The following is a 24,439-nucleotide window of genomic DNA, read 5'->3' as shown; positions in this document are numbered from 1 at the left end:
TTCCTTAACAGTAATTTATTTCCTTTGCACCATGTGCAGCATATCATTTGTGGACAAATACAGAGACATCTCCGCTGCGGAAGACAGATACAAGTGTGTGAGACAGCGGGAGAGGGTGAGTGTGATCGAAGGTTTAATCTTCTTTCCCGTTCCCCTACACGTGCTACGTCGCGGTCAATCTTTTGGCGCTTATATTGAGTCTCAGTGGTTCCCTTCAAATGTCTTAGCGTTACTACCCAGATTCTGGGGGAAAAATTGCTCGTTTCTCGATTGCATTCACCTTAGCCATTAGTCTTCCTACACATGAGCTGTTAACTTTTCTTTTCGGAACAAACGTTTGAGTACACATGAGAGTCTTGGTATTGCGATATCTAGCAGAGTTTAAAAGCTTAAGATAAACAGAAAACCTTCATACATTATTGCTGCCAATTATAATCTCTTACGTATCTTTCACGTTACCAACAACTTCTCCCGTCAGTTGTCGTGCTGTGTACACGTATGGCCAAACACACTCGTCAAAGAGTTGAGAATTATGTTTTCCGCAATTTCAGCAACACGCGAATGAATCTAATGAATATGATAATTTTACGTAGTAACACAATCAAGATATGAGCAAACTGCCGTTGAATAAAGTATGCATCTGTTTCTGCTGATTCTGTCAATGCAAGTCCCTGCCACACGTAGCCCTAGCAGTGCATCTCTTTGAAACCCATTTTCAGATCTTAATTTTGCACATTTTGTATTTTGATTTAAAATGATAGATGCTACAAGCGTTGTAAAAAAGTTTGTACGAAATTGGTAAATTAAAATCGTGCGGATTAAGCGGATAAAAAGACGGACGTAAAGTAGCTATGTTCAATACTATGTGGTTGTACGGCAAGGGTTGATGGCTGGAAAATAGTTCAGATTAAAACAACGTAAAAGAGACACAGTTGCAAAACGGTCATGGATGAGATTCTAAGGTTCTATCTTTAAGCTGTAGTCACAGTTTTTCCCTCTGAGATGTAGCAAGATTCCTTTTCTGAGATTAATGGATGATACATTCAACAATTGTCAAAATGCTTTTAAATGCTATAGTCAGTGATTGTGTCTTGCTATTGAATAAAAATTGGGTCTTTAAAATGTCGATAATAAATGCCAGCATGATAAATTCTAAGTGTTAAACTATAATAAGCATTCCGCCCAACTGCTGCTGCTGCTACAATGTTGCCAATCCCTTACACGCTAAGAACACATTGTAATAGATGTCTTTTCTCTCACCATGACCACCATCTGCTTCTACTATACAGTAACATATCCTATGTAAAACCCCAAACGTAGATAACACGATGCAAATCAAAAAGTGTCTGATTGCGCCTGATTGTTGCCGATGAACCGATATCTGGCCAGTAGTATTGTCAGCAGTAGCGGAATCTCCCGAATTAACTCACTCGTCCGCATCGACCTCCTCCTTGGCCGTCATGAACATTTTCTGACAAAATTGCGTTACCCGTGCGAGCGCATCCGTGAACGCTTTCGGCTTATTCTTCCAAGCCACTCCGACGTAGTACACCGGAATGCCGGCCAGTGTTAACGCGACGCCCATGCCCACCTCGTAAGGGGCCACGTAGCAGGGCACGATCAGCAGAAACGCGCAGATGATGACGAACACCGTCGGCACCCAGAGGGGCACCCGGATCGGACGATGGATGTCGGGCCGGGTGTAACGGAAGTACAGCACCGCACTGACCGACAGCATGATGAAGAACGACTCGACTATACTGCTGTAGGTGATAAGGACGTACACGTCGCTAATAAACAGATACAGCAGCGACAGTGCGCACTGTAATGACAGCGGGAGAAAAAAATCAGCAAACGAAGCTAGGAAAGGTACACCGCGCACGATGTGTGTCCAGAAGTGAAAGGGACCCTCCTTCTCCTCCACCCCAAAGGTACCCTCTCAAATCTTTTCCACCGTTTGCGCGTGCACGGGAATGTGTATGCTCACCAGAAACACGAGCGATGGCATCGGCGTGAAGCGGTTGACATTGATATGGGACAGAATTTCGGGCATGTGACCATTGCGCGCACCGACGAAGCACATGCGGGAAGATGTCATAATGTGCACGGAGAGCCCACCGAACGCGGCTATTGCCACCAGAATGGGCATCACAAACGCCCCATAGCTCATGGCTCGCTGGGCGAACGTCTACCGGAACATAATCGCGCCGAGCGACGAGGATCGCCCCGTACATCAACAATCGAATCCAATCGAAAGGAGACAGCGAGAAAGAGAAGGAAAAAAATTGATCAAAAACGGAAGACTCAGCAGCACCGCTACCTGCGCGGGGATGTCAGGTGGACCGGACCGGCTACACATAACATCAACGGAGGCAGCATATACCGGGTGAGTCTCGGTACGATTGAAGGGTTGAACAAAACAAAAAGATCGCACTTACCACGGCAATGGCGTCGGAGGCCAAAATGGCTTGCGGTGTCAGGACGGCCACGTACGCCATGTTTGCCAGCACATAGATGGCCGTCACCAGGGGCAGGGAAATATAAATCGCCCGGGGCAGATTCTTGTACGGGTCGCGCAACTCCTCGGTCATGAAGTTGAGATAGTTCCTACAGGTTGAAGGGGAGAGTTGGGTAGGGTCGATTAAAGTCAGCCGAAACGTTGAAGGATAGCGCGGGACAACGCAAGCCCTACTTGGAACACACTTGGAGCCTGGCCCTTCGCACACAGCACACTCACCAGCCAGCGTAGGAGAAGATGCCCGAATAGAAGGCAACTGAGATTTTGCCCGGGTCGGTTTCCGTGCCGTCGAACGCGTTCTCGAAATTGTCCATGCCACCTTCGGCCATCGCCATCCAGACGACGCCAACCACTATCACCAGCACCAGTGCACCGATCTTGGTGAACATGAACACGTTTTGCATCTTGGTCGTCACCCGCACGTCGTAGGCGTTGATGTAGGTGAGGGCGCAGATCGTAACGGCAGCGAACAACTGCAAACCTATCGTCGGGACGGAGCAACCAGCTGCGAACAGTGGCTGAAACACGTAGCTCGCAAACGTTAATCCCATGATCGCATTCGTGCTCGGGCTGGAGAAGCACAGCCGCGGTAAAGTGGCACGATCATTTGAGCAAGACGAAACAGATCAACGCCCCCCCGCAAATCAAGGACAGCCAGGGGATGAAATATAAGAAGAAGAAATTCGAACATTAGAACCAACGCGCTCACTACGCCACACGTTCCACTTTAGAGTCGAGGATCAGCGTTCAGAATCATAATATGATGCGGCTCGCAAGCTCACTCCACAGAATGGCACACACAATTCTTGTTCATGATCCTGGCTCTAAAATTCCGCTCATGCACCTTTTCACTATTGCACACTTACACAAATATCACAGTCGCATCCCAAAGGTAAAGAAAGGCTGGCAGCGGCCCGTAAGCTTCGTAGATGTAAGCGTAGTCACCGCCCGATTTGGGAATAGCCGTGCCCAGCTCGGCATAGCAGAGGGCGCCAATCATCGACAGCACGCCGCACAACACCCAGATCACGAGTGACGTACCGACCGAGCCCACCTCCTGCAGGACACCCTTCGGCGAGATGAAGATACCCGAGCCAAGGATGATGCCTAAAATGATGGCAACACCCTCCAGCAGCCCAAGCGATTTCTTCATCTTCACCTTGTCCGGGTCCGCCGGGGCGGACGATTCTGCCTTCTCGGTCGACGCCATTGTGCTGTGACCATCGTCCGTGATGGAACCGAAATCTGTTGCGACCGAGCCAACGCTCGGTGACACTAGCTGGTCCTCGGTCGGAGAATGCAGCTCCAACACTGCGTTTCGTTGCTTCAGCGGCATTGTATGGCCAACGTGGCGGAAACTACTGTTTGTGGGCTCGGGATATACTTCAGAGCAAGGAGAAAAAAATAATGAAAATAAATAAATTAACATAGAAAGCATAAACAAACACGGCACGGTCAAGTTTTGTTCAAGCTACGCACAAGTTTGCTGTCACAGTGTGCATTGCGCACTAGAGAACAAGTATAGGTGCGATGGGCTTCTGCACAAAACACTTTCGGTTGCGAATGACTTGAACTTGAACAAATGCTGATCTAACCGAAAGCTCGCGCAAAATATACACCACAGCACTACCGCAATGTACACTATTCACGAACCTACCCGAAAACTGTAACCGTAAACCAAAACCATAAACTGTCGATTCACAAAAGTTTGCTTTTTAGAAGAAAGGGCTCATGCATTACTAAACCATTCAAGCGAGAGCTAACGACACCAAGAACGTTTGCCACGAACAACGCCTGTTTAACGCGTTGTTTCATCTTGCGTTCATGACTACACACTGGTAGGCTTCTATCTCGCGGGACACTTAATTTGATAATTGCTTCCTAATCTTCTGTTCAGACCACATCATGCCAGATCGATGGCACGAGCGCCCGGCCAGAGAACACGTAAAGCTAGACAGAATCTTACGTCCTCGACCTTCCGTTTGAACCGTTTACAACTCTTCTTGTGTTGTCACTAGCGGAAGGGTCTGTCCTTGTACACTATTGCCTTATCTGCGCAACTCCGATTGTGCTCCGCACATCTTAACGTTAGACAGATGCAGAAACCTACCAGAAAGTAGAACGAAGAACAACCTGGGGATGTACGGTGATTGCTGGTTTCGATTGTAGAATGGCAATATTTTACGAATTCAAAATCCCAAACCCACCTTTACACGTGAGAAGTACAGCTCACACTGCTCAATGTGAGAGCAACACACTTGTACGTGATGTACAACGATAGCTGACAACACAGAATGTATGTACAGTGTTGAGCTTTGCCATTACGGGGTGCTAAACAGAAAGATGACAATGTTTGTTTCTACAACTGATTTCTATCTAATTGATATCACTTCACTGCAAGCGGACGTACGAACGTTCACAGTTGTGAAAACGAGGTAAAGCAATACAAGATCGTTCAATGTCTTGAATTTTGGCGGCAGTAAAGAGCGTACGGTTGAACATTATCAGATTCTTTTTTTTTTTCATTTAGGTTTTAGTACATTCAACCCACAAGACAGTTCCTGCTTTACTTGCGGCTAGACATAGCGTGTCTGTCTACCGGCAGGAACAATCTTTGCAAGACTTCATGCGCAGTGAAGTGAAGTGAGTGAGAACTTCCAAGGTCTCGGTCCCCCCTAAGTCAGCCAGCAAGACAAGCAGCACGGGAAAGGGTATGTTAATTGCATTTCTACTGAATCATACACAATTTCTATTTGCCACATAATTTGGCGAGTCAACTGATAAATTGGTTATCGCTCGGAAGCTAACGACGCATTGCTGGCGGCTAACAGTGTACGTCAAAAAGTGTGCCGAGATTAGGACATTGCATGACTCTTGATTGTTTATAGGTCAACCGGAACTTTTATTTCAACCAGAGAGAGGTTTTGAAAATTCAAAAAGAGAATATTTGATGATAACAGAGATTAAGCACATAAACGTGACACCGTGACACTATGCTAACTTTGCCCACTTGACGCAACAACACCATAACCAAACATAGATTCCAAAACTGAATCTTCCTGTTACAATGCACGTTTGGTAACGAAAAGATAACTTTTAAACTAAATCATAACTTACAAAAATTCATTAAATAAATACACCACACTTTCCACTGACGGTCGATCACATACTGATCAAGACATTTAATCAAGAAGCCTTCCCGCCCATCGGTTGGCAGCTAACAGTGGCACAGGGGTTGTTTGTTCAGTTTCAAGTTCCATCGTAGAAAGCAACGCCAAACGTTGTCACTAAACCACTGAGACCAATTAGGCAAACCAACAAATATCACAAAGTTAAATATCAGCTGTCAGCCGTTGGGAACACTGCTTCACTCTCACTGAAGAGAGTCAGGGCATGGTGCATCGTGTGAAGAATGGGATGAAATTCTGTATCAATTAAAAATTCCATTCACGCCTCAAGTTCGTGGGCGTGATGATACCGTGTGGGCCGACTTTATGAGACCTTTCATTCAAACTCACCATTGATGCCCCTTGAAGGGGGAATATTTGAAGTTGTGTTCAACTATTTTGCTGGAAACCTCTCAATGAGAAGGCAAGGTCGATTATTTGATCTCATTGATTTCAACGTTAAATAGTAGATATCAGTAATAGGTATTAAGACGAATGTTTCTAGGATTTAAAACAGAATTAAAAAATTAGTAATTCAAAAAGAAACACGCAAATTTATAAATATGTTACATAAACAAAACAGAAAAATTTCATGAATGAACGTTCCTTGAGAACATTCTTAGACCACCACTGCTTGAAGATCGATCATCCAAACAGGTCAGATCTAACTCAGCCATTTAGTTAAATTCTTTACCCAGCACTTTATCCAACGGTCGAGTAAAAAGGACGGAGAGACTGAGACCATACGGAAAATAGGACAAGGCTTTCTCCATGACCCGTTTTTGATTGCGCTGGTACGGTTTTCTTCTCTGTCAAATGAACGACCACATGCTCCAAACCACCCCACCGACTGCGATGTGATACTACGGGAAAAAATACACTTTTCGTAGACCATTTCACTGTGTTTAGATTTATGCGCAACATTCAACAGTGACACGTTTGGCAGCTTCCCTGCATGCGTGATTATCCGTACACCAACCTCCCACCCCATTGCTCCTGACTGCACAATGTGTATGCGCTCTGCCGTAATTAATTGATTCATTCCCTGTCTAGGTGTTTGTGTGTGTGTGCGTGCTGGGAAGCGATGAACAGAGGCGATGAGATGGAACGAGCATTTCTCGCTCGCGCTCGAAGCACTATGATCGCCGGATGCATACGTCCAATCAAATCGGTTCCGATCACCAGCCGAAATGCATACATTTCATGCGACCGCCGCCCACTCTTTACCTCCCCTGTTCTCAAGTGGACGCCGTGCCCGATGAAAGTGCAAACGCGGGAGTGGGTGTTGTAGTGGTGATATGAATTGCAAATCTACCTTCTACTAAAACAAGCACAACCCTTGTCTTTGTACACCACCCTCTCTCTCTCATTCTCTCTGTCACACACACTCTCCCTCATCCCCCGATGTCCATGCTTGGGCATCAATTATTCCGGAATGCACCAGCGAAACGGCAAACAAATGCATTTGTTGCAACAAGCTATCACCCACCCCCGACGGAATGACTAACCAAGGCTACCTCACCCATTGAACAAACCAATCGCTGCTCGCCATCGCTGAGTCCTTGTGTCCACAGCCACAGCATCCGTCCCGTGGTCGCCCTGCCATTGCCCTACAACCCAATAACTATTGCAAACGGGCTCAACGATGCAGTTATTTATTGCCGACTTAATTGCTGAAGTCATTATCATTGATTTTATTTGCATGCATTTATAATGCGCCTCTGTGTGTAAGTGAGATTTATCGAAAGGCAAAGCGATGGTAGTATGATCGTGTCAACACAGCGGGCGGCCATCGCAACATTGGCAGCGAATGTAGCGGCGGGCGCGCCCCGTGCGCCCAACACCATTGCTGCGGTGGCATTATTTATCCTTCGACGATGGAAAGGACCTACACCAAAAGGAAAGCAGCGAAATCAGCACCCTGACCTATACGGGTCTGGTGCTCCAACCTGCTGCAGTTTATCGTTTCCCATTCCCGGTGCGATTTCCCCCGTGTTCCCCGATAACGCATTTGGGGTAAAATTCGTTAATCATGGGTTGTCTTTAATTTGTGCTTTAGCTTTTGTTTCTCTCCGTGCCTTGCAGTCCCTGTCAGTACAGAATACTCGGTGCGCGCCGGAGAAAGCGAAGTGAATAAACATTCGTAAGGTATGAATAAATGACAGACATTCCTCCCGGTGTGGATACAAATTGGCCTCATTTGTTGAAACACTCTGAAACACTGACGATTAAGTTACAATAACAGCAGGTATGGGGGAGATTGTCAGCAAGTGCGAGGATGGATGCTTTTTAATAAATTATTATGATGCTTATGCAATTCCTTCACTCTTTTCATTTTCTTTTTTTTATTTTATACGGCCCAGTGTAGTTAAGATCGATGAATTTAATGATTAATATGTACTGACAAAACAGGAAAGATTGTCAAAAAGTAGCATAGAACATTATGATGTTAAATGTTCAAGACAAATAACACATTATGTTTGCTTGAAACTCATAGACCATACTGAGTGTTATGTACAGCAATAGTTAATATACAGTTTGTTTTATAATAATACCTGGATCTTTTCTGCAGTTTCCAATTCCTGATGAAGGTGTAGCTGTAAATGAGAAAACAAAGATCAGTAGAGGTTTGAAGATTATGATGAAACGTACGCTCCCGTGGTACGGTATTGTTCGCTGCGATACCTTTTTGCCCTGGCTATCAAGCATGATCTGATGATAGATCAAATGGATGCAGTAACAGCATTTCTGCAAGGAGATCTTGATGAAGATATTTACATGGAGCAACCACCTTGCTTCGTTGATGGACAGCGGAAAACGTTGGTATGTAAACTTAACAAAGCTATTTATGGTTTGAAGCAGGCGAGCCGAGTTTGGAACAACAAACTGGATGCAGCATTACAACGGTTCGGCCTGATACCAACTCAGTACGATCCTTGCGTGTATGTAGGTAGCGAAGGAGGTAAGATCATTATCGTTGCTATATACGTTGACGACATGATGATTTTTAGCAACGATGTGGCATGGAAAAAGCAGCTGAAGAAACATCTTTGTAGTTGTTTCCGTATGAAGGATTTAGGAGCAGCACAGCACTGCCTAGGTATAAGGATTCAACGGACAAAAGAAACCATCAAGTTGGATCAAGAAATCTACATAGAATCTATTTTAAAGAGGTTCAATATGGATAAATGTAAACCAGTGGCAGTTCCAATGAACAACAGTGAGAAGCTGACCAAGGAAGAAAGTCCGAAGAGTAACAATGAAACTGCTGCGATGAAAGATGTGCCGTATCAAGAAGCCGTTGGGTGTTTGATGTATTTGGCACAAAGTACTCGACCAGACATTCTGTACGCGGTGAACATGCTGAGTCGATTCAACAAAAATCCAGGACAAAAACACTGGAACGGAGTGAAGCATGTTATGCGCTATCTTCGAGGGACTTCTAATTTTAAATTGGTTTACAAAAAAAATGTAGATTCGAAAATTATCGGTTACTGTGATGCTGATTGGGGATCTGATCCAGATGAACGAAAATCCACCACTGGCAACATCTTTATGGCGCAAGGAGGAGCAATTTCATGGATGTGCAAGAAGCAACCGACGGTAGCCTTATCTACGTGTGAGGCTGAATACATGTCTGTATCGGCGGCGGTACAGGAAGCCTCATGGTGGCGCGGACTTTCTGCGAAACTGGCGAATGCGGATGAAGTGATTGAAATTCGTTGTGACAATCAAAGCTGCATTGCGATCGCGAAGAATGGTGGGTATCATCCACGAACGAAACACATTGATATTCGTCACCATTTCATCAAAGATGCTCTCAGCCGTGGGATTGTCACTCTAGAATATGTTAGCACGGAGGACCAGATTGCAGATGGACTTACTAAACCATTGCAACGGACTAAATTCGAGATTAGTCGCGAGTTAATGGGTATCTCTGAGGCTTGAGGAGGAGTGTTGAAGAGCAAGCCTTGAGTAAAATAGTAGGCTATGATTATTAATGTAAGATTCTAGAAATATAGTCTTGTTCCAACCAGCAACCTTTACACAGCTACTCTCTACAAATCCTTAAAATCCACAAGTTTATAGCCCATGTTAAATAAAACATGTTACGTACATTATAAAAAAAAACATTTTAATCGTTTTTAAGATCCCCTCCCTCTTGTTTCAAATGTTTTTTTTTTTGCAATAGTATTAATGTAAGCTGTAAGCATTTTGGCATTGGATTAATTTAATTATTTATAAACAAAACCTTTTGAATTAGGATGATTAAATTACCGACCAGCTCCATCCGCAGCATGCATGTAGCTCAATTACATGCTTTCATTGCGCTGTATCCTATTATCGCCCCGTTCTAAGTATTGGAAATTAGATCATACTTCCCTGAGCATTGAAAACATTACCACGATAGAGGCACCTGTGCTCCCACACTCAGATTGTAATCTGCGAAACGGCAAAGATATACCATAATCATCTGCTTGGCTTACTACTACCCTTGCAATACGGCAGATACTCAACGTCGTCATCAGCATCCTCGCCCCAGTGCGCTTGTGATGGGTGTTTCGAAGGGATAATTAAAATGTAAAACAGCGGGGGTTCGTTTTGTACCTTTCGCTGCTTTCATCTCCTTCTTCTACCTCGTCTGTCGTCACAGGATATCGCTATCTATGAAATGGGAGATGCCATCCAGCCCAAACCCCGACATGCCCAGCCGTGCAGAATGTTTGCGAGTACGCAGCAAAACCTGTAGCGAACGCCTGTCAGCATAAAACAACGGAACGGATTTACGTCAGACACGGACAACGTGAGTGACAAGCACTGGCGCTAGAGAGCGGCAGGACGACAGGGATAAGCGCGTTCTATTCCGAGAGCAGTTTGTCTCTCGGCCGAATTGGCATATGGTACCGTCGCGTGATGATGCTCCAAATCGACCCGTCAAACGCAGCCATATAATGGGACGTGTACATTCCAGCGTAGCAGGTGATTCCCTTGAAACGGAAGGTGAAGGGGACTCCTACGTACTCTGGTAGCCGTCGACAGCCGTCGAGTGCAGCCATTGCATTGCAAACATGCTCAAACCACAAACAGCCCATTTCACTGGCCCCAAGCCGAACACTTTCGTGCGGTTGACACCACGGAGTAATGGTGCACCGACGGCTATGCTAACGCCAGATATCTCGAACGCGGCAGCAACTCTGTTGTCGCTATGGTTCATATCTTTTTGTCGGTTGAATGATGAGTTGAAAATATTCGTTGAACCTATTGCTTCAGCGTACCGGACGCTTTTCGGCCAGTGGTGTGTCCTATCCGTGTGAACATGTACCGGCTCGATCGGTGAAGGCAATTTAATACAGGGATATGTGAACTTTGGTGGATCTGTACAGCAAAGTAAAGATAGTAGCTTGCATTTGGAAATGGAAATTAATCACACGTCCGCCACATCGATTCATTCGTATCGAAATGATGAAAGCGTCGAGTATGCATTTAAGCCTTTCAGTAGAAGGTACAGCGCCGCAGGACCTAATAACATGTCCGTCAAAACTTGTACGTGGCCAGGACGTGCTGACTATGACTTTTATGCAATGAGCGTATTTAATCAGCATTGTATAACTGACAAATAGATAGCTAGCCAAGCCTCTCCACAAGAAGCATAGACTGGTCGCGATCTAGATCGACTACGTTTATGTGATGTGATCCCAATCAAGATCGTTACATAATGATGATGGACATAATGATGGACGATGATGGGCCCACCCTTTCCTCATCATATGTTAGTGTAGATGTACCAAAACTATAATTCATATTATAATGAAAATAAAAACTAATGATTACGGCATACGCCGTGACACCAACCACTTTTCATCTAAGAAATTTAAAAAAAAGTATGAAATCAAATCGTATCCGAATTCTCAGAACCAGCCGTTAGCATGTTCCATCGTCTGGTATCGATATTTCTCAGAATTTCTAAAGATAGCCCTTTCAAGTGAGAAATAAAAAAGAAACATCCTTGGCAATCACCTTTTCCGTGTAAACGGTGCGTCCTCTAGCACCCGGTTGCCTTTACCATTTGTAAAAGAGCTTACTTAATTTTACGCAAAAATAAAATAAAACCTTCAACAGCAGAAAAACGGCGGCTTGCGGTTCTCAAAGCAACGTTCGCACACCATGCCCAACATCTCGGGCGTACACGTGCCAGCTTCTACTGTCTGGAACTCTGGCATTCCGGTAAACAGTTCCCGGAACATCGCGTCTTTTCGCGAGCAGTTGCTCACAGTGTTGTGTTTATATTTCAGCCTCACAGTAACAACCAACTGCTGGTGCCAACGGCAGCCGATGAAATGAAATTGGATTTATAGAACGCGTTATGTCAGGGAATGATGGCATCTGGCAGGCGGCGGCAACACACCGCGCCTAAATGTTTGTAAATTCAAGGCCAGGTAAAGGTCACAGCACATAAAAAAAAGGATCACACAAAGACGCTGATGTACTGGTACGAAGGCACGTGTAGTGGAAAGCATTCCGTGCTCCAAGGAAAAATAACAAATTGGTGTACTCTCTGCCTAAACATACGTTTTCACCTTTCCCTTTCTTACTGGGTTGTGTAACCTTTGCACGGTGTCAGCACGTGTCGGCCATAGCAGATACGCTAGATTTGCTAGAATTATTTTAGCACTTAACCGGAAATTTGTTATTTCCCTTTTACAGAGAGTTACCAATCTAAAATGGAAAATTGAAACTCGTTCTAGTGTCTAGGAACAGAAGTGGGCTGCAGTATGTTGCAATGGTTACAAAATTGTACCAATATCTTTTCATCTAACGACAAACGTTTGTGTTAAACAAACATGCTGCCACAATTTTCCTTGACTTTGTGGAGTTCGTTATTTGGACAATAGAATACACTAATGGTGCTGGATCTCTAATTCCAAATGGGTGGTGGTCACAGTAAACATAGTCCGATACCCAAAGGCACCATATAGCCTGCACAGTTCACCTTAACCTCACTAGGAAGGTAAACTGTTGTGTACACCACTTTGTACACACCGCTTCACTGAAGGGCACAAGGGCGGACACACCGTCGATAGACCACTCCACCGATACCTTTGGCGGCCTCCACCGACTCCACCAAACTCCAACGAACTCCTCCTCTTTCTCCACCCCTCAGTTACTACTCCGAGTGCGAGGGCATTCAATTCTCGATCGTCATAGAAGCGCCAAACGATGGGGGGAGGAGGACCGTGCCTGCCCGGTCCGGTGTGTATGAAGCGCGGGTTAACGCGTTTGCATACCCAAGCGCGAAGCACTAGCAGCGGAGGAGAGATGACCTCGACCTGGTGGTCTTTTTTTCCTCCCTCTTTACCCCACCACTGCCCCTTCGGGTTTGGTGCCCACCCGGAGGTGTATTACTGTTGCTCTGTCACACTCCCTCTGTCGTACGAAGTTGGAAACCTTAGCAGTGCGCAACCCTGAACTATATAGTCGGTAGAAATGCCATCAGCGACGTTTAGAGTTCGTCAAACGTGCGTTCATTTGCACTGCGGCGTTGGCAACCTCCCCCCATCTTGCACGCTGGGAACAATCAATGATGATGGCGAGTTAGGGGAAAGGCATCATCTCTAGCTACACATTTAGAATCGTAGGGCAAGTTTCATCAACCTCGCCCACCGTTTGGAGTATTGATTCACATCACAAAGGACGAGAAAGAAGAGATCCATGCGAGAGAGGTTTCGAAAAAATGCGGTACACGAGAGCCGTGAGTGTCTGCGGTCGCTCAACTCATCTCGGGCATGTGGTGGAACGGTTTTCGCTACAAATCTTCTCCAATGCTGTACTTTCTCCGGCAAATGTAACCTAGGTAAACAGTGTAAGCTGCAAACATGCTTTGCGCCTTGAAGTGAACCTTATGCTATTGGACTTTGTTATTGAGTATAATCTGATTCTATCGTTAGAATCGCTTTGAAATGTTAACAGCACGCGAAGTTATTATTCATCCGCAATGACTCAGCGCAAAACACCACTCGACTATCTAAGGTAGCCATCAAACCATCGAGATTGTACAGATGTGTAAGCCCACACCGCGCGAGTATGCAACGAGTGCAACGGTATGCTCGCACCCACACAGATGGGCGATAGGAAATATGTTTGATTGTTTGCATATGTACGACCCCCTTCCCCCGGAGCAGTGAAGCATGCTCCACTTTGTTTGATGTAGGTTTTCCGGATCAAGGATTTAGGCCTTACACTGTGCGGTGGAAGGCGAGCAGCAGAGAGCTGACAGGCAGGAATGGAACCAATGTCACACACCCTAACGAGTTGCGATGGGAGGAAATTTATAATTCATGCCTTTGTTAATTGTGCTTCATTGCATCCGACGACGAGAGCCGAGACAAACGAGAGACGAGCCGGTCGCCATTTCCTTGCTGCGAAATGCGACACACACGAAAGCTGTCAGAAAGGCAAAGGAATTTAAATTGATGGGTTATGTAATGTATGCCGTTTTAACGGTGGGTGAGCTATGAGATTTGCTCTGCGTTCATAGAGTCTTATTGGCGTGTAGTAGACACGCTAAAACATATGTAAAACGTTGCAGTGTAGACAGTTTTGGTTGGTTTAAATATACAATAAATCGAAGCTATATTTGATTGATTTCATTCCCAATCAATTAATCGCAACGCTATTTTGTTATTGTATTTAAAAACAACGCCGGTCTGGTGGTACAGTCGTCAACTCGAACGGCTTAACAACATGCCCGTCATAGGTTCAAGCCCCGAATAGACCATGCCCCCATACGTAGGACTGACTATCCTGCTATGGTAACAATAAGTCACTGAAAGCCAAGCTCACTTTCACTAGTGGGTACAGGCAGGCCTTGACCGACTGCGGTTGTTGTGCCAAAAAAGAAAAAAAAAAGAAGAAGAAGATTTAAAAACAACGAAAAGTTATACCATTTTTATCTACCGCCATGCGTTGGAGAAGCCGAACTAAGACACCGGAAATGAACGTTTAACCAGCAGACCTTACACACAAACCGGCTGCACACAAATTACGCACCATTCGTTCGGTTGCGCTCGGTAGCATCAGCACGTCATGTTTGCCGCCACCGCCGCCGCCTGTCAACCGAATTATGGTTCATTCAGATAAACCTTGACCCGTATCTGGACAGCGGGGAACAGCCACGGCGGAATGTCATCCCCTAGGCAAGCGGCAAGGCGCGCGGCAGCGGGTAGCGTGCAAGGACAAATTTACCATAAACGATACGATTACATCGCACGCAACACCGTTACCGTCAGAGATGGCAGCGTTAGTAACAGTCGTTTCAAGTTCCGTTGAACTTTTCCTCCGAAAATGTGTACTCAACTGCAAGTGAAAGCTTAATGAGAACGAACATTTACCACAGAACAGGAAAAAGAATGACTAACCAAGGGAAATCTACCCGAAAGTAACATGATATGTAGGGAGGAAGCAAAAAACTGATCGATTAAACATGCGCCCGAGGACGGAATGGAAGCATGTAAAGTGTAAAAAATGAGTCATGCATCGGAAATAAAAGCATGACCTTTTACACATAAGTCTCGATATTCCCAATGTATAAAAGACGAGTTGCCATTGTGAACGTAGGATATAAATCAAACCAAAAGCGTTTCAGTAAAGGACTCCAAGTGCTAAAGTAAGCAACTGCTTTTCGAACAAAAACTGTAACATCCGTTGATCGGGAAGCGCGATTGACGTATCTAGCGATCTAGCAACAGTCGTAAATCGTAGCCCACCCACAGAAGCGTGCCGATCATTAAGGTGACCATCATCAACGACACTAATTAACATGAATGGGCAACATTCACGCCGTTACGGCTGTTCTCTGGCTCACGTTCGAAACGAGTTGAGCGACAAAATCACTGACCCAATGACCAAAATTGGAAGTGCCATTCAGGACGTCCGTTGCATGTTTATTTTTTATTTTTTGCACACAAATGTCACACCATTTTGGTGATTCCCATTGATTTCCTTCACGATTTGTAGCTGAGCCGTAAATTAATAAAGGCTTTGCTCTCTGACAGGACAAGATGTAAAGTTAAAGTGACAAATGATGCACAACCGCAGATTCCCCGTCATTGATGAGTCGATGTAAGTGTGTTGAAAGGGGATTGAAGTCTACATACAGGTGATGAAGCTCATTTCTTATTACTGTCCATTGATTGTCATGATTACAAAAACATTCATAAAAATTGGTAAAATATCATATAAAAATTAATTATAACACTATCTGCACAACGCCTTGAAACAAGTCACCTCTTTATCTGTCCGATAAACATTAATTCACAGCAATGAGCTATTATTTTTTAGCCCTATATTTATCACCCGTCTGACACGTGGCGAAACGATATGTCACTCGAGTTCAGATATTCCCCAGTAAGTTATTTCACAGTCCCCATTTCTTCTTCTTCTTCTGCACATGTTGGGAGCATCTGTGACAACAATGACGGAGCGTCGCGAAAGCCGCTCAGGGGCGGCATAGCAAGTAGCATAAGCATCCAATTTAGACAGTCACCAAAAAAAACCCTGCACACACCGCGCCACCAGCAACGAGGAGCGGTTGAATTAAAAAATCATTGACCTAGTCTCAGCCTCAATGGCAACAACAGCAGCGGCAGCAGCAGCAGGCCCCCTCCTGACATTTTTCGTCGCGATCGTCGGGGCCCGATCTCCTCGGTCGTCGCTTTTTCGACAGGTTGCTGGCTGCTCGCTGCTGCGGACACCGTAGCGAACCGGTGCCGGCCTGAGGCCACGGCACGAGTCCAAGGCGCCGCCGTTTCATGCTGCCTTTCGCACGCGAGCTCCATTTCACGAACGTGGACATGCTGCAGCCATGTCGTGTACGGTCGGTGGCGGTGGCAGCGGCGGCAGGTCATTGCTAAATTATGTCGCCTCTTAAGTGAGTGTCCAAAATATTCAGCTGTTTGTTGTTGCTGCTGCTGAATAGAGTCCAAAAGAAAAGGGAGACAACATCAAAATGCAACGTACGTACCGGCGAGAATGGACAAGAAAAAGACAAAGAACCAGATACGCGAATCGAGCCGTGATAGAAGTGAATGTTTTGTCCGAAAATGTCCTTAAAATCAAACGTACATACGAGAACCGAAGAACAGGGGATGGAGGTAAGAGAGAAACCACATGAGATAGTAGCGCTGGCCTTAGGATCGCCACGAGGCCGTAACAAATTTCACAGATTCACACTATCAAATATATTTGAATGACGTCAGTCACCGTCTGATGATTAATATTAATTAAGTGATTTAAGATGATTGCGTTTCTGTGCAAATTAGGCGCATTGCTTTGCATCATTATGCATGTCATCTATCATGAAGCGCTTATCAAAATCGGTGATTTTATTTATGTGCATGTAGCAATGATTTTGTGAGGCATCAATAACTCATAATTCTATTTGTGTGTCTTTCTATTTCATAGCATTTTTTATTTCTCTACCGAATTGGCACATCACACAGTCTAGTCTCTTGTCGTGCACTATCAGACAGAAAAGTTCATGAACACTGTTCGCAGCTAATCAGTATGCACTTTCACCAAGCTATCCATCGCAAAAAGATCACTCAGAAAACGTTGCGAATGTGCAGCTGCAGGATCTTTAGCTACACCATCACCGCCAATCCAATCGTATGCCGGAAGCTTTCCATCCGAAAACCGGGGGCAATGCAAATATAGAGCAGCCTACCGCCCACCAAACTGCAATTGCAATCGTTAAGCAGCGCACCGGGCGATGGAAAGAACAATGTTGAGAAAGGGAACAACAATCCAACGCAAACGAATGGCGGCGGAGTGGTCGGGCATATGACGCGGTTTAAAATGGGAACCAATAATAACCACTTTGGGACAGAATAATTCGATCTCTGCATTTTCTCCCGCCGAGTGGCCAGTGTAGTACAAAGATTGGCTACTGTTTGGGTCAGTCCTACTTGTTACGCTGACTTTTACGGTTCGTGTGTTATTACAGGGGTCCCCCAGCACGATCGAGAAACACGTTGCAATGTAAAATTTTATTCAAAATACTTGTTTCTTAACCAAGCTGAAATGTTTCGAGTATCAAATATGCCAGCAAAACAGTGTTATTTTAGTGTTTTAAAGTAATTTGGAAATGTAAACACATGCTAAATAAAAGGCAAAAAATTAACCAAACAGGTTTGGCATAAAGTATTTTTGTCAATTGACAACTGCTGTCGGTCAAGGCCTGCCTGTACCACTAGTGAGCTTGGCTTTCAGTGACTTATTGATTACCCATTATTGATGTTGAGAGTCCTACGTATGGGGGCACGGTCCATTCGGGGCTTGAACCCATGACGGGCATGTAGGTAACATCGCAACACCGCACTATTTCAATTCTGAATACATGGATTGTATACTCGAAATGTTTACCAACAGTAAATGCAATCCCAACAACCCTGCAACCGTATCTTGGCACGCGTATTCGCAGGAGCGCGATTTTCGCGTGGGTGGCGCGTGCCAAGGCGCTGCAATGCAAGCAACGCCACAGATGCATGTTCTGTTATTGCCCTCACCCATCCCTTTGCCGCACCTCTTTCCTTTGTGCGCTCGTAAGAAACTCCCTTGCGCAGCGCAGCATTTTCGTTGTTTGATCTCGTATTTTAGGTCGATTTCGAAAGAACTGATCTACGAAAGAGGCAGCGTACGAGACACAGGCGCGCATAGAGCGGTGTGGCGCAATCATCTTGGTGGCTTGCCTAGTCCTATCGCAACTTGTCCCGCAACGCTGGAAACAGTACACCAGGCGGGGGGGGGGGGGGTATTAGTGTAAGCCTTTCCAACAAAAGACCAAACTCATTCCCGAGTACGGCAGCAGCGAGTGCAGCGAAAAGATTAAAGTACCCACCACCGCCGTCAGCAGCAGCATTTGCTCCGGCTTGCGACCCAAAATACACGGCTTCGCGTTCGGCTCGAGACCCGTGCCGCGCGGACCTCATCGCGAGCTATGCGCGCTACCGTATTTGAATTGGCCAATGTTGCAACGTTGATTGATTGAAATGCACATGCAGTTGGAAGCGGTTTGCGGTCGATTTGCTACGATTGTGCTGACCCGACCGGGGTAGTAGCGCAGAAAGCAAAACGGTGCAGCGAAACTGTGCACTGTTTCCTGCTCGCTACATAATTTATCTCACAACGACACACACACACACACACAGGGGCAGGGACGCATGGGTAGGGTGGTTGGAGATTTTGGATCATTGTTGGCGCGCGCACCAGACCCCGCCGTGTCGTGTGGGTCATTGGAGCAATTCATACGTCTAACGTTAATGGTTAATAGCTAATCTGGGTCAAACTAGCGCTTTCCAGCAAACATATAAAAAGGAAACAGCGAGATGAAAAAAACGAATGCATGACACATTACATAAGTGTAATTGAAGCGACCACGATAATTTTCTGTAATCCGTTCTCAGCATAGGCTGTCCTGGAAAGCACATTAAGCATAGAAAGCGTGTCGCATGATTGGCAAAGTATGGCAATCATTATGCGGAAATCAAGCGAAATACATGCCAGCATGTTAATAATATGCGTGACCGAAGTCGGGGACGTACGACGACAATACGATAGCTGATTGAGTAGCTAATCGTCTATCCATCTGTCTGACAAGGGACAATTTCCTCACCGCATGGCTTAGAGATACTACTAATTTTGTATCAACAAATAACTAAACCATCCGTTTTCAAGAACCTCATCGTTGATGGTGCTTTCATCACGACACAGGTGACCTCAATTCGTGAAATGACACTCGAGCTAACTTTACTAATAAGATCCGTGTTTCGGACTGACTGACTGATGCTGTCACTGATGCCAAACGGTCCGTCAGATTTCTTCATCGGCAGTATCCGCTTATTGGTTTATGTTTCGCGGCTCGGCATTGGGTTTCAAGATACACACAGGATAAGTCCGTGCATCGGTCATTTTGATGGTATGGCACATGTAGATTGCAGGGAGCAATAAAAACATACGCACCAGTCCTTTTCCTGGGCACATATTTGTTCCTGCCCCGCCGGTTGTTTCGCCCACTGGAGGGATGCTCTTGTGGCGCTCGTCAGTGGTTGTTGAGTGTACGTAACTTGTGACCTACATTTTACCAGCTGTTCATTCTAGTGCGGAAAATGTGGTGCTATGCTATGCACACAGATTTCCATGTACACTATTTATTCGTACAGTCTGCTGCCTAGATACGCGGTTTATGGCGTCTGCGTAAGTCGAATATTACGATGTTCGGCTAATACATCTGGATAAATGGGTATTTTTGATTGACATTGGTACTTTTGCACACTTAACCATTTAAATTCCCCGAAATACTCCATACTCGATATACGCGATTTCGTGATACGTGATATTCTGAATTTGACAGTTCGTTGAGCTAATTTTACTGATTAGACACATCAATTGTCAAAGGCAAAACAAATTTCTTTTTGGTTGAATTTCAAAAACCATATTAAATGACAAATTTGTAATCTTCGGTTGATATCGGATCCAATAACAAATTTAGTGACTAAAACCTACGACTTCAAGCAAAATTACACGAAAGATCGCTATAATTATAATTCGAGATACGCGATTACCTCCAGTCCGCATTAATAGCGTATATCAGGGAATAAATGAATTTAATACGATTCATGCAGAAGATGAAGATATTTTAGGCTTTTAAGAGGTTTAAAAATTCTGTCAAAAAAGCAATTTATCTTGCTCCTTTTCCCTTCTTTCAAAATAGCGAATTCCAATATGGAATAAAGTCCCAAACCTATTAATATAGTTAAAAAAAACACAATAGTTGTTAAACAAAAATCGATGGTAGGAAACCAAATAATTTTTTTTGTCTTAGATTTATCTTTCTTCGTTTATCTTTTTGTGGAATTAAACTGTTCGGTTAAACAGCGCCACCTGCCCTGCCTTGAAGTTTGACAGCGATACACAGCATGAACATAAGCAGTGTGTGTGTATTATAAAATTCTAAAATTAAAAAAAACCGCGTGCGCCCTCGTTTACATTCTTTTCAAAACTCTCCACGCGCAACTTTACTGCGCCCCGCCGCAAATCGGAAACCTACCACCACCAACCCCGGGGCATGTCAATCGCCCATTGATAGCGACCAGTGCCAAAGTGGCAAAAACAAAAACCTTCGATTGGAACGTTGCGCGAAGGATGACAAACGATCCTGTGACCTGTTTTTGCGATGAACCCGTGGGCCGTGGCGGATTAGAACTCCGCCCCGCCACACACTGACGGGGCGTTTGGATCCGTTTGACCTAATTTGAACAGCGACGTAATAGCCAAACCGGGAGCGACGTCCTCGAGAAAACATCGCCCCGCCGACAAAGTGTGTCAACTGGCATGGCAATGAGAAATCATGATTATTCTATGCGACGTACAGCACCACTGTTGTGATGGGCTGGGCGGTATCTATCGTTCTCGGATGCCGCTATCGATCCACAGTGCACGGTGGATTACAAATGCATGAGCAGAGTATTCGAAAAGGGAATCAAATTTACTTTCCTATTGCCGATACTGCGATAAGGGAGACGGGATGCTAGAGGATGCTAGAAACATTTGGCTGTTTTCAGCGGTGATACTTGTGTTGTGCCGATTTTGAGTTGATTTCTTAAACATATTAATATATTCTGCCATAACAACTATAGTCTGCAGGCTGCAAAACACCGCTGGAGCTATTTTTACATCCATATGTATCAGATTGTATAAACCAAATCACAATCGTTGAGCGGTCCTCCTTGACAGAAAAGTTGTGTATGTTGATATGTTTGCCTTCTTACCTGCTAGATTTTTACGATTGGTTGAAGTAATGAGGCTATAACAAAAATAACATTTATTATGTTTCTTGCACGCAGTGTTGTATTTACGAGCAGATATTAAAAGTGTGTCTGGATGGCTGGATGTAATGTCTTTTTACAGAAAATATCTCATTAACAGAAATATAACAATCTTAAAACAGTAAGAAAAATATAAAATTATCAGCCGCAAAAAATATATGCCTGCGCCAACGCAACAGACAAAAAATTGCATTCAACCGTAGGCTGCATTTAACTACAGGTTAGTTTATACGGCACATGTGTATGTGTCAATGCCCTTTTATGATACATCATTTGCCGTGTCTGTGCTTCCTTCTCGTGAAGCAAAACAAGCAGGAGGAGGTACATGCCAAAATCTTCTGCAAAACCGGTCTGAAAACGCTACATCTCCTGCAGGGTTTATGCATTCCTGCGCACTGTAATCGGAAGGGAATGGCAGTTCAACATCTGCCTGCAGGACTTTATACCTGCAAACGCTTCGTTTTAAGCAATAAAATAAAAAACAAGTAGACGGCGAACAAAATACTCCTTATTTTCCCTTGTCTGAATGAGACGCTCTAAAGGGAAGACAAAAATTATGTACGATAACTCTAGTGGCATTTAGAGGTTGCATTGGATGCAAATGCTGCGTGGGAATAACGCATTATCCATACATAGGTTGAATGTGCATTCAGTGTGTACATAATTCGCATGAAAATCGCAATACGATGTAGACGATACGACATAGGGTGGAATGAAACTGTTATTTTAAGAATAAGCTTGTTTTCGATATTTTTTCGCCATATGACAAGCGCTAGGTATCATATGGCGATTATATGATTCATACAATAGCGAAGTAATATCTAGTTCATCGGTTCGTTTATGCTCCTTGGTCAAATATAGAAACAGATGGATTTTTTTTTTTGTTTCTTTTTAATCCTCCTATGGGTTGCAGTAGCGTGGAAGAAGACAACAGCTGAACATATGTGGAGCTTTTGGTATTGTTTCATTCACATTCTGCTTCAAAATAGACAGAAGCACATTTCAATGTTGATCATCAGCAGTTTTGTCCTCAATTTAAATATCAGTTAGCAAGTATTACTACCACATTTTGTATAAAAACAAATGCAGGCATGTAAGATTGTTTCCCCGTGCGTATTGGTGTGATACATTGATTGAACTTAATCCCAATCTCGATTACATTGCCAACCTTGATAAAATAACACCCAGCGAGACCGTACTACATGCGTCAGAAAAAATATTCCCAGCGGTTCGATACGTAAAACGTGTCAAACCGGTACCGCGCCGGGGAATCATCTCATGTCTGCCGTGACAGTTGGCGCATGACCAATAGGGACCAGGAAATAAAAACGTTGGCTGCACCAGCCGTGTAATGACACCAACAAGAAGCATGCGGCAACCGCGCCATCTTCGCCAGTGAACCGCGTAGCGAGGTTGTGGGGGAAGTTTTAGCGATAGCTAACTCGCGGCCGCCAGCACATTCGTCTGCTTCCGCCTCGCGAGAATCACTTGCTAGAGTCAAAGATCAATTGCTTCTGCTTTCAATGCATTCGGACGTATGTATTTTCTTTGCCACTTCCTTTAACGGGACAAGATAACGCCCTACTATAGTTGCCGTGGGACCTGTGCATTGCCTTGGTACAGCAGTACCGGTTTGTTTACGGTGAGACACATTTGCCCTCGACCGGGTTCCAGGTGACCTTCCTACTAGTATAGTTATTGTTTCCGTACTACTACCGTAGGCCCTTTATGTGTATATCTGACTCTTTCACACGCTCTTTGCATTTTGCGCACAGGCCATCCTTTTCCCCAGGACACCGACAGACCGTTTTCTGCCCCAGCACCATGTGCTCTCGAATATCCTTAAAACACAATTACACCTTAAGCATAGATCACGATGCTAACCTTCTACACCAGCACTTACCTTATTATTTTCCCTGGTCTAGTGGGCTTTGCTCGTTCGGTTCGTTGAGTTGAGTTCTCACATGCACAACACTTTTACCCTTGCTAATGTGTGGCAGCAGTTCCTTTCGCAACTAGTATCAACTATTTGCGTGAGATGTGTTTCTTTTTCGCTGCTTCTTCTTTCCTTCGGCAAATTATACCTTTCGGCGCCGTAGACACGCAATGTTGCAAACTCACGGGCAATGAATTAAAATAAACCTTCCCGATGTCTGGGAAGGGGAAAAACTACTGAACCGCGTGATGCACCAGACGGACGATGGTTTTTGTGCTACGCGGGCCAAATGAATGAACAATCATCAGCGCACACACACACACCACTTTTCTACGCTGCAGCAGGTTCGCCGGCCGGGCAACTGTCCGTGCGCATCTGTCCGAGAAGAACGGAACGTCGGGTCGATTTTCTCACCTCGTCGCACACGGGTACGCACCTACGCAACCAGACTTCCCGACCGTTCCTGGCGGGGGGTCCGAGACAGTGAATGTGGCTCTCTTCTCTTTGTCGCCGTCCTGGATGATATTTGCACCGTAATATCACGGACCCAACGCGATCGATTACGGCGAGCGAGCGCGAAACCAGTCCAGACGCCACCCAAATCGAACGGGGTTCCTTTGATCCTTTATATGGAAGCGTTTTTCCTTCTCCTATGCACCGTTGTCGCAGAGCAGAATTTTCCTCGTGCGTTTCCACGCTTATTAGAAAGACGGAAAAGTGGTGCGGATTGCCCCACGCGGTACTTTTTCCGAAAAGGAAACACTTTCTACCACATTACTCAACTTCACGCCCCACACTCACATACACACACACACACAGTTTCCGGAAAGGATGACGATAGAATTTTTAACGTAAAGACTCCTTTTTCCGACTTTTCCGATTCTTTTTTTCTGAAACACGGCGCTTGACAGACGGTTGCATTTGACAGCGGTGTGTT

The 24,439-nt window shown here is 44.9% G+C and overlaps 2 protein-coding genes across 7 annotated transcripts; one reads left to right on the top strand and one right to left on the bottom strand.

Moving 5' to 3' along the window:
- On the bottom strand, positions 1-24,420 carry LOC121589627 (Y+L amino acid transporter 2). Of its 6 annotated transcripts, XM_041908692.1 has the most exons (7): positions 23,470-24,420; positions 8,241-8,282; positions 3,385-3,901; positions 2,738-3,088; positions 2,439-2,607; positions 1,988-2,188; positions 1-1,822 (listed from the first exon to the last, which is right to left on the bottom strand). In XM_041908692.1, the coding sequence occupies exons 3-7, from the start codon at positions 3,852-3,854 to the stop codon at positions 1,427-1,429; spliced, it is 1,587 nt and encodes a 528-aa protein (XP_041764626.1). In that variant the 5' UTR covers positions 3,855-3,901; positions 8,241-8,282; positions 23,470-24,420; the 3' UTR covers positions 1-1,426. The 6 variants fall into 6 exon arrangements, with proteins under 6 accessions (XP_041764626.1, XP_041764629.1, XP_041764624.1 ...); XM_041908695.1 differs by lacking the exon at positions 8,241-8,282; XM_041908690.1 differs by lacking the exons at positions 8,241-8,282; positions 23,470-24,420 and adding an exon at positions 5,636-5,687.
- LOC121590716 (secreted RxLR effector protein 161-like) lies at positions 8,866-9,633 on the top strand. The gene has a single exon (XM_041910620.1). The coding sequence runs from the start codon at positions 8,866-8,868 to the stop codon at positions 9,631-9,633; it is 768 nt and encodes a 255-aa protein (XP_041766554.1).
- Positions 24,421-24,439: the final 19 nt, after the last annotated feature.

Source organism: Anopheles merus, chromosome 2R (assembly GCF_017562075.2).
Source record: "Anopheles merus strain MAF chromosome 2R, AmerM5.1, whole genome shotgun sequence".
Classification (NCBI taxonomy): Eukaryota; Metazoa; Arthropoda; class Insecta; order Diptera; family Culicidae; genus Anopheles; species Anopheles merus.
The sequence above is the reverse complement of the archived record's forward strand: the minus strand, read 5'-3'. Positions and strand labels throughout refer to the sequence as shown.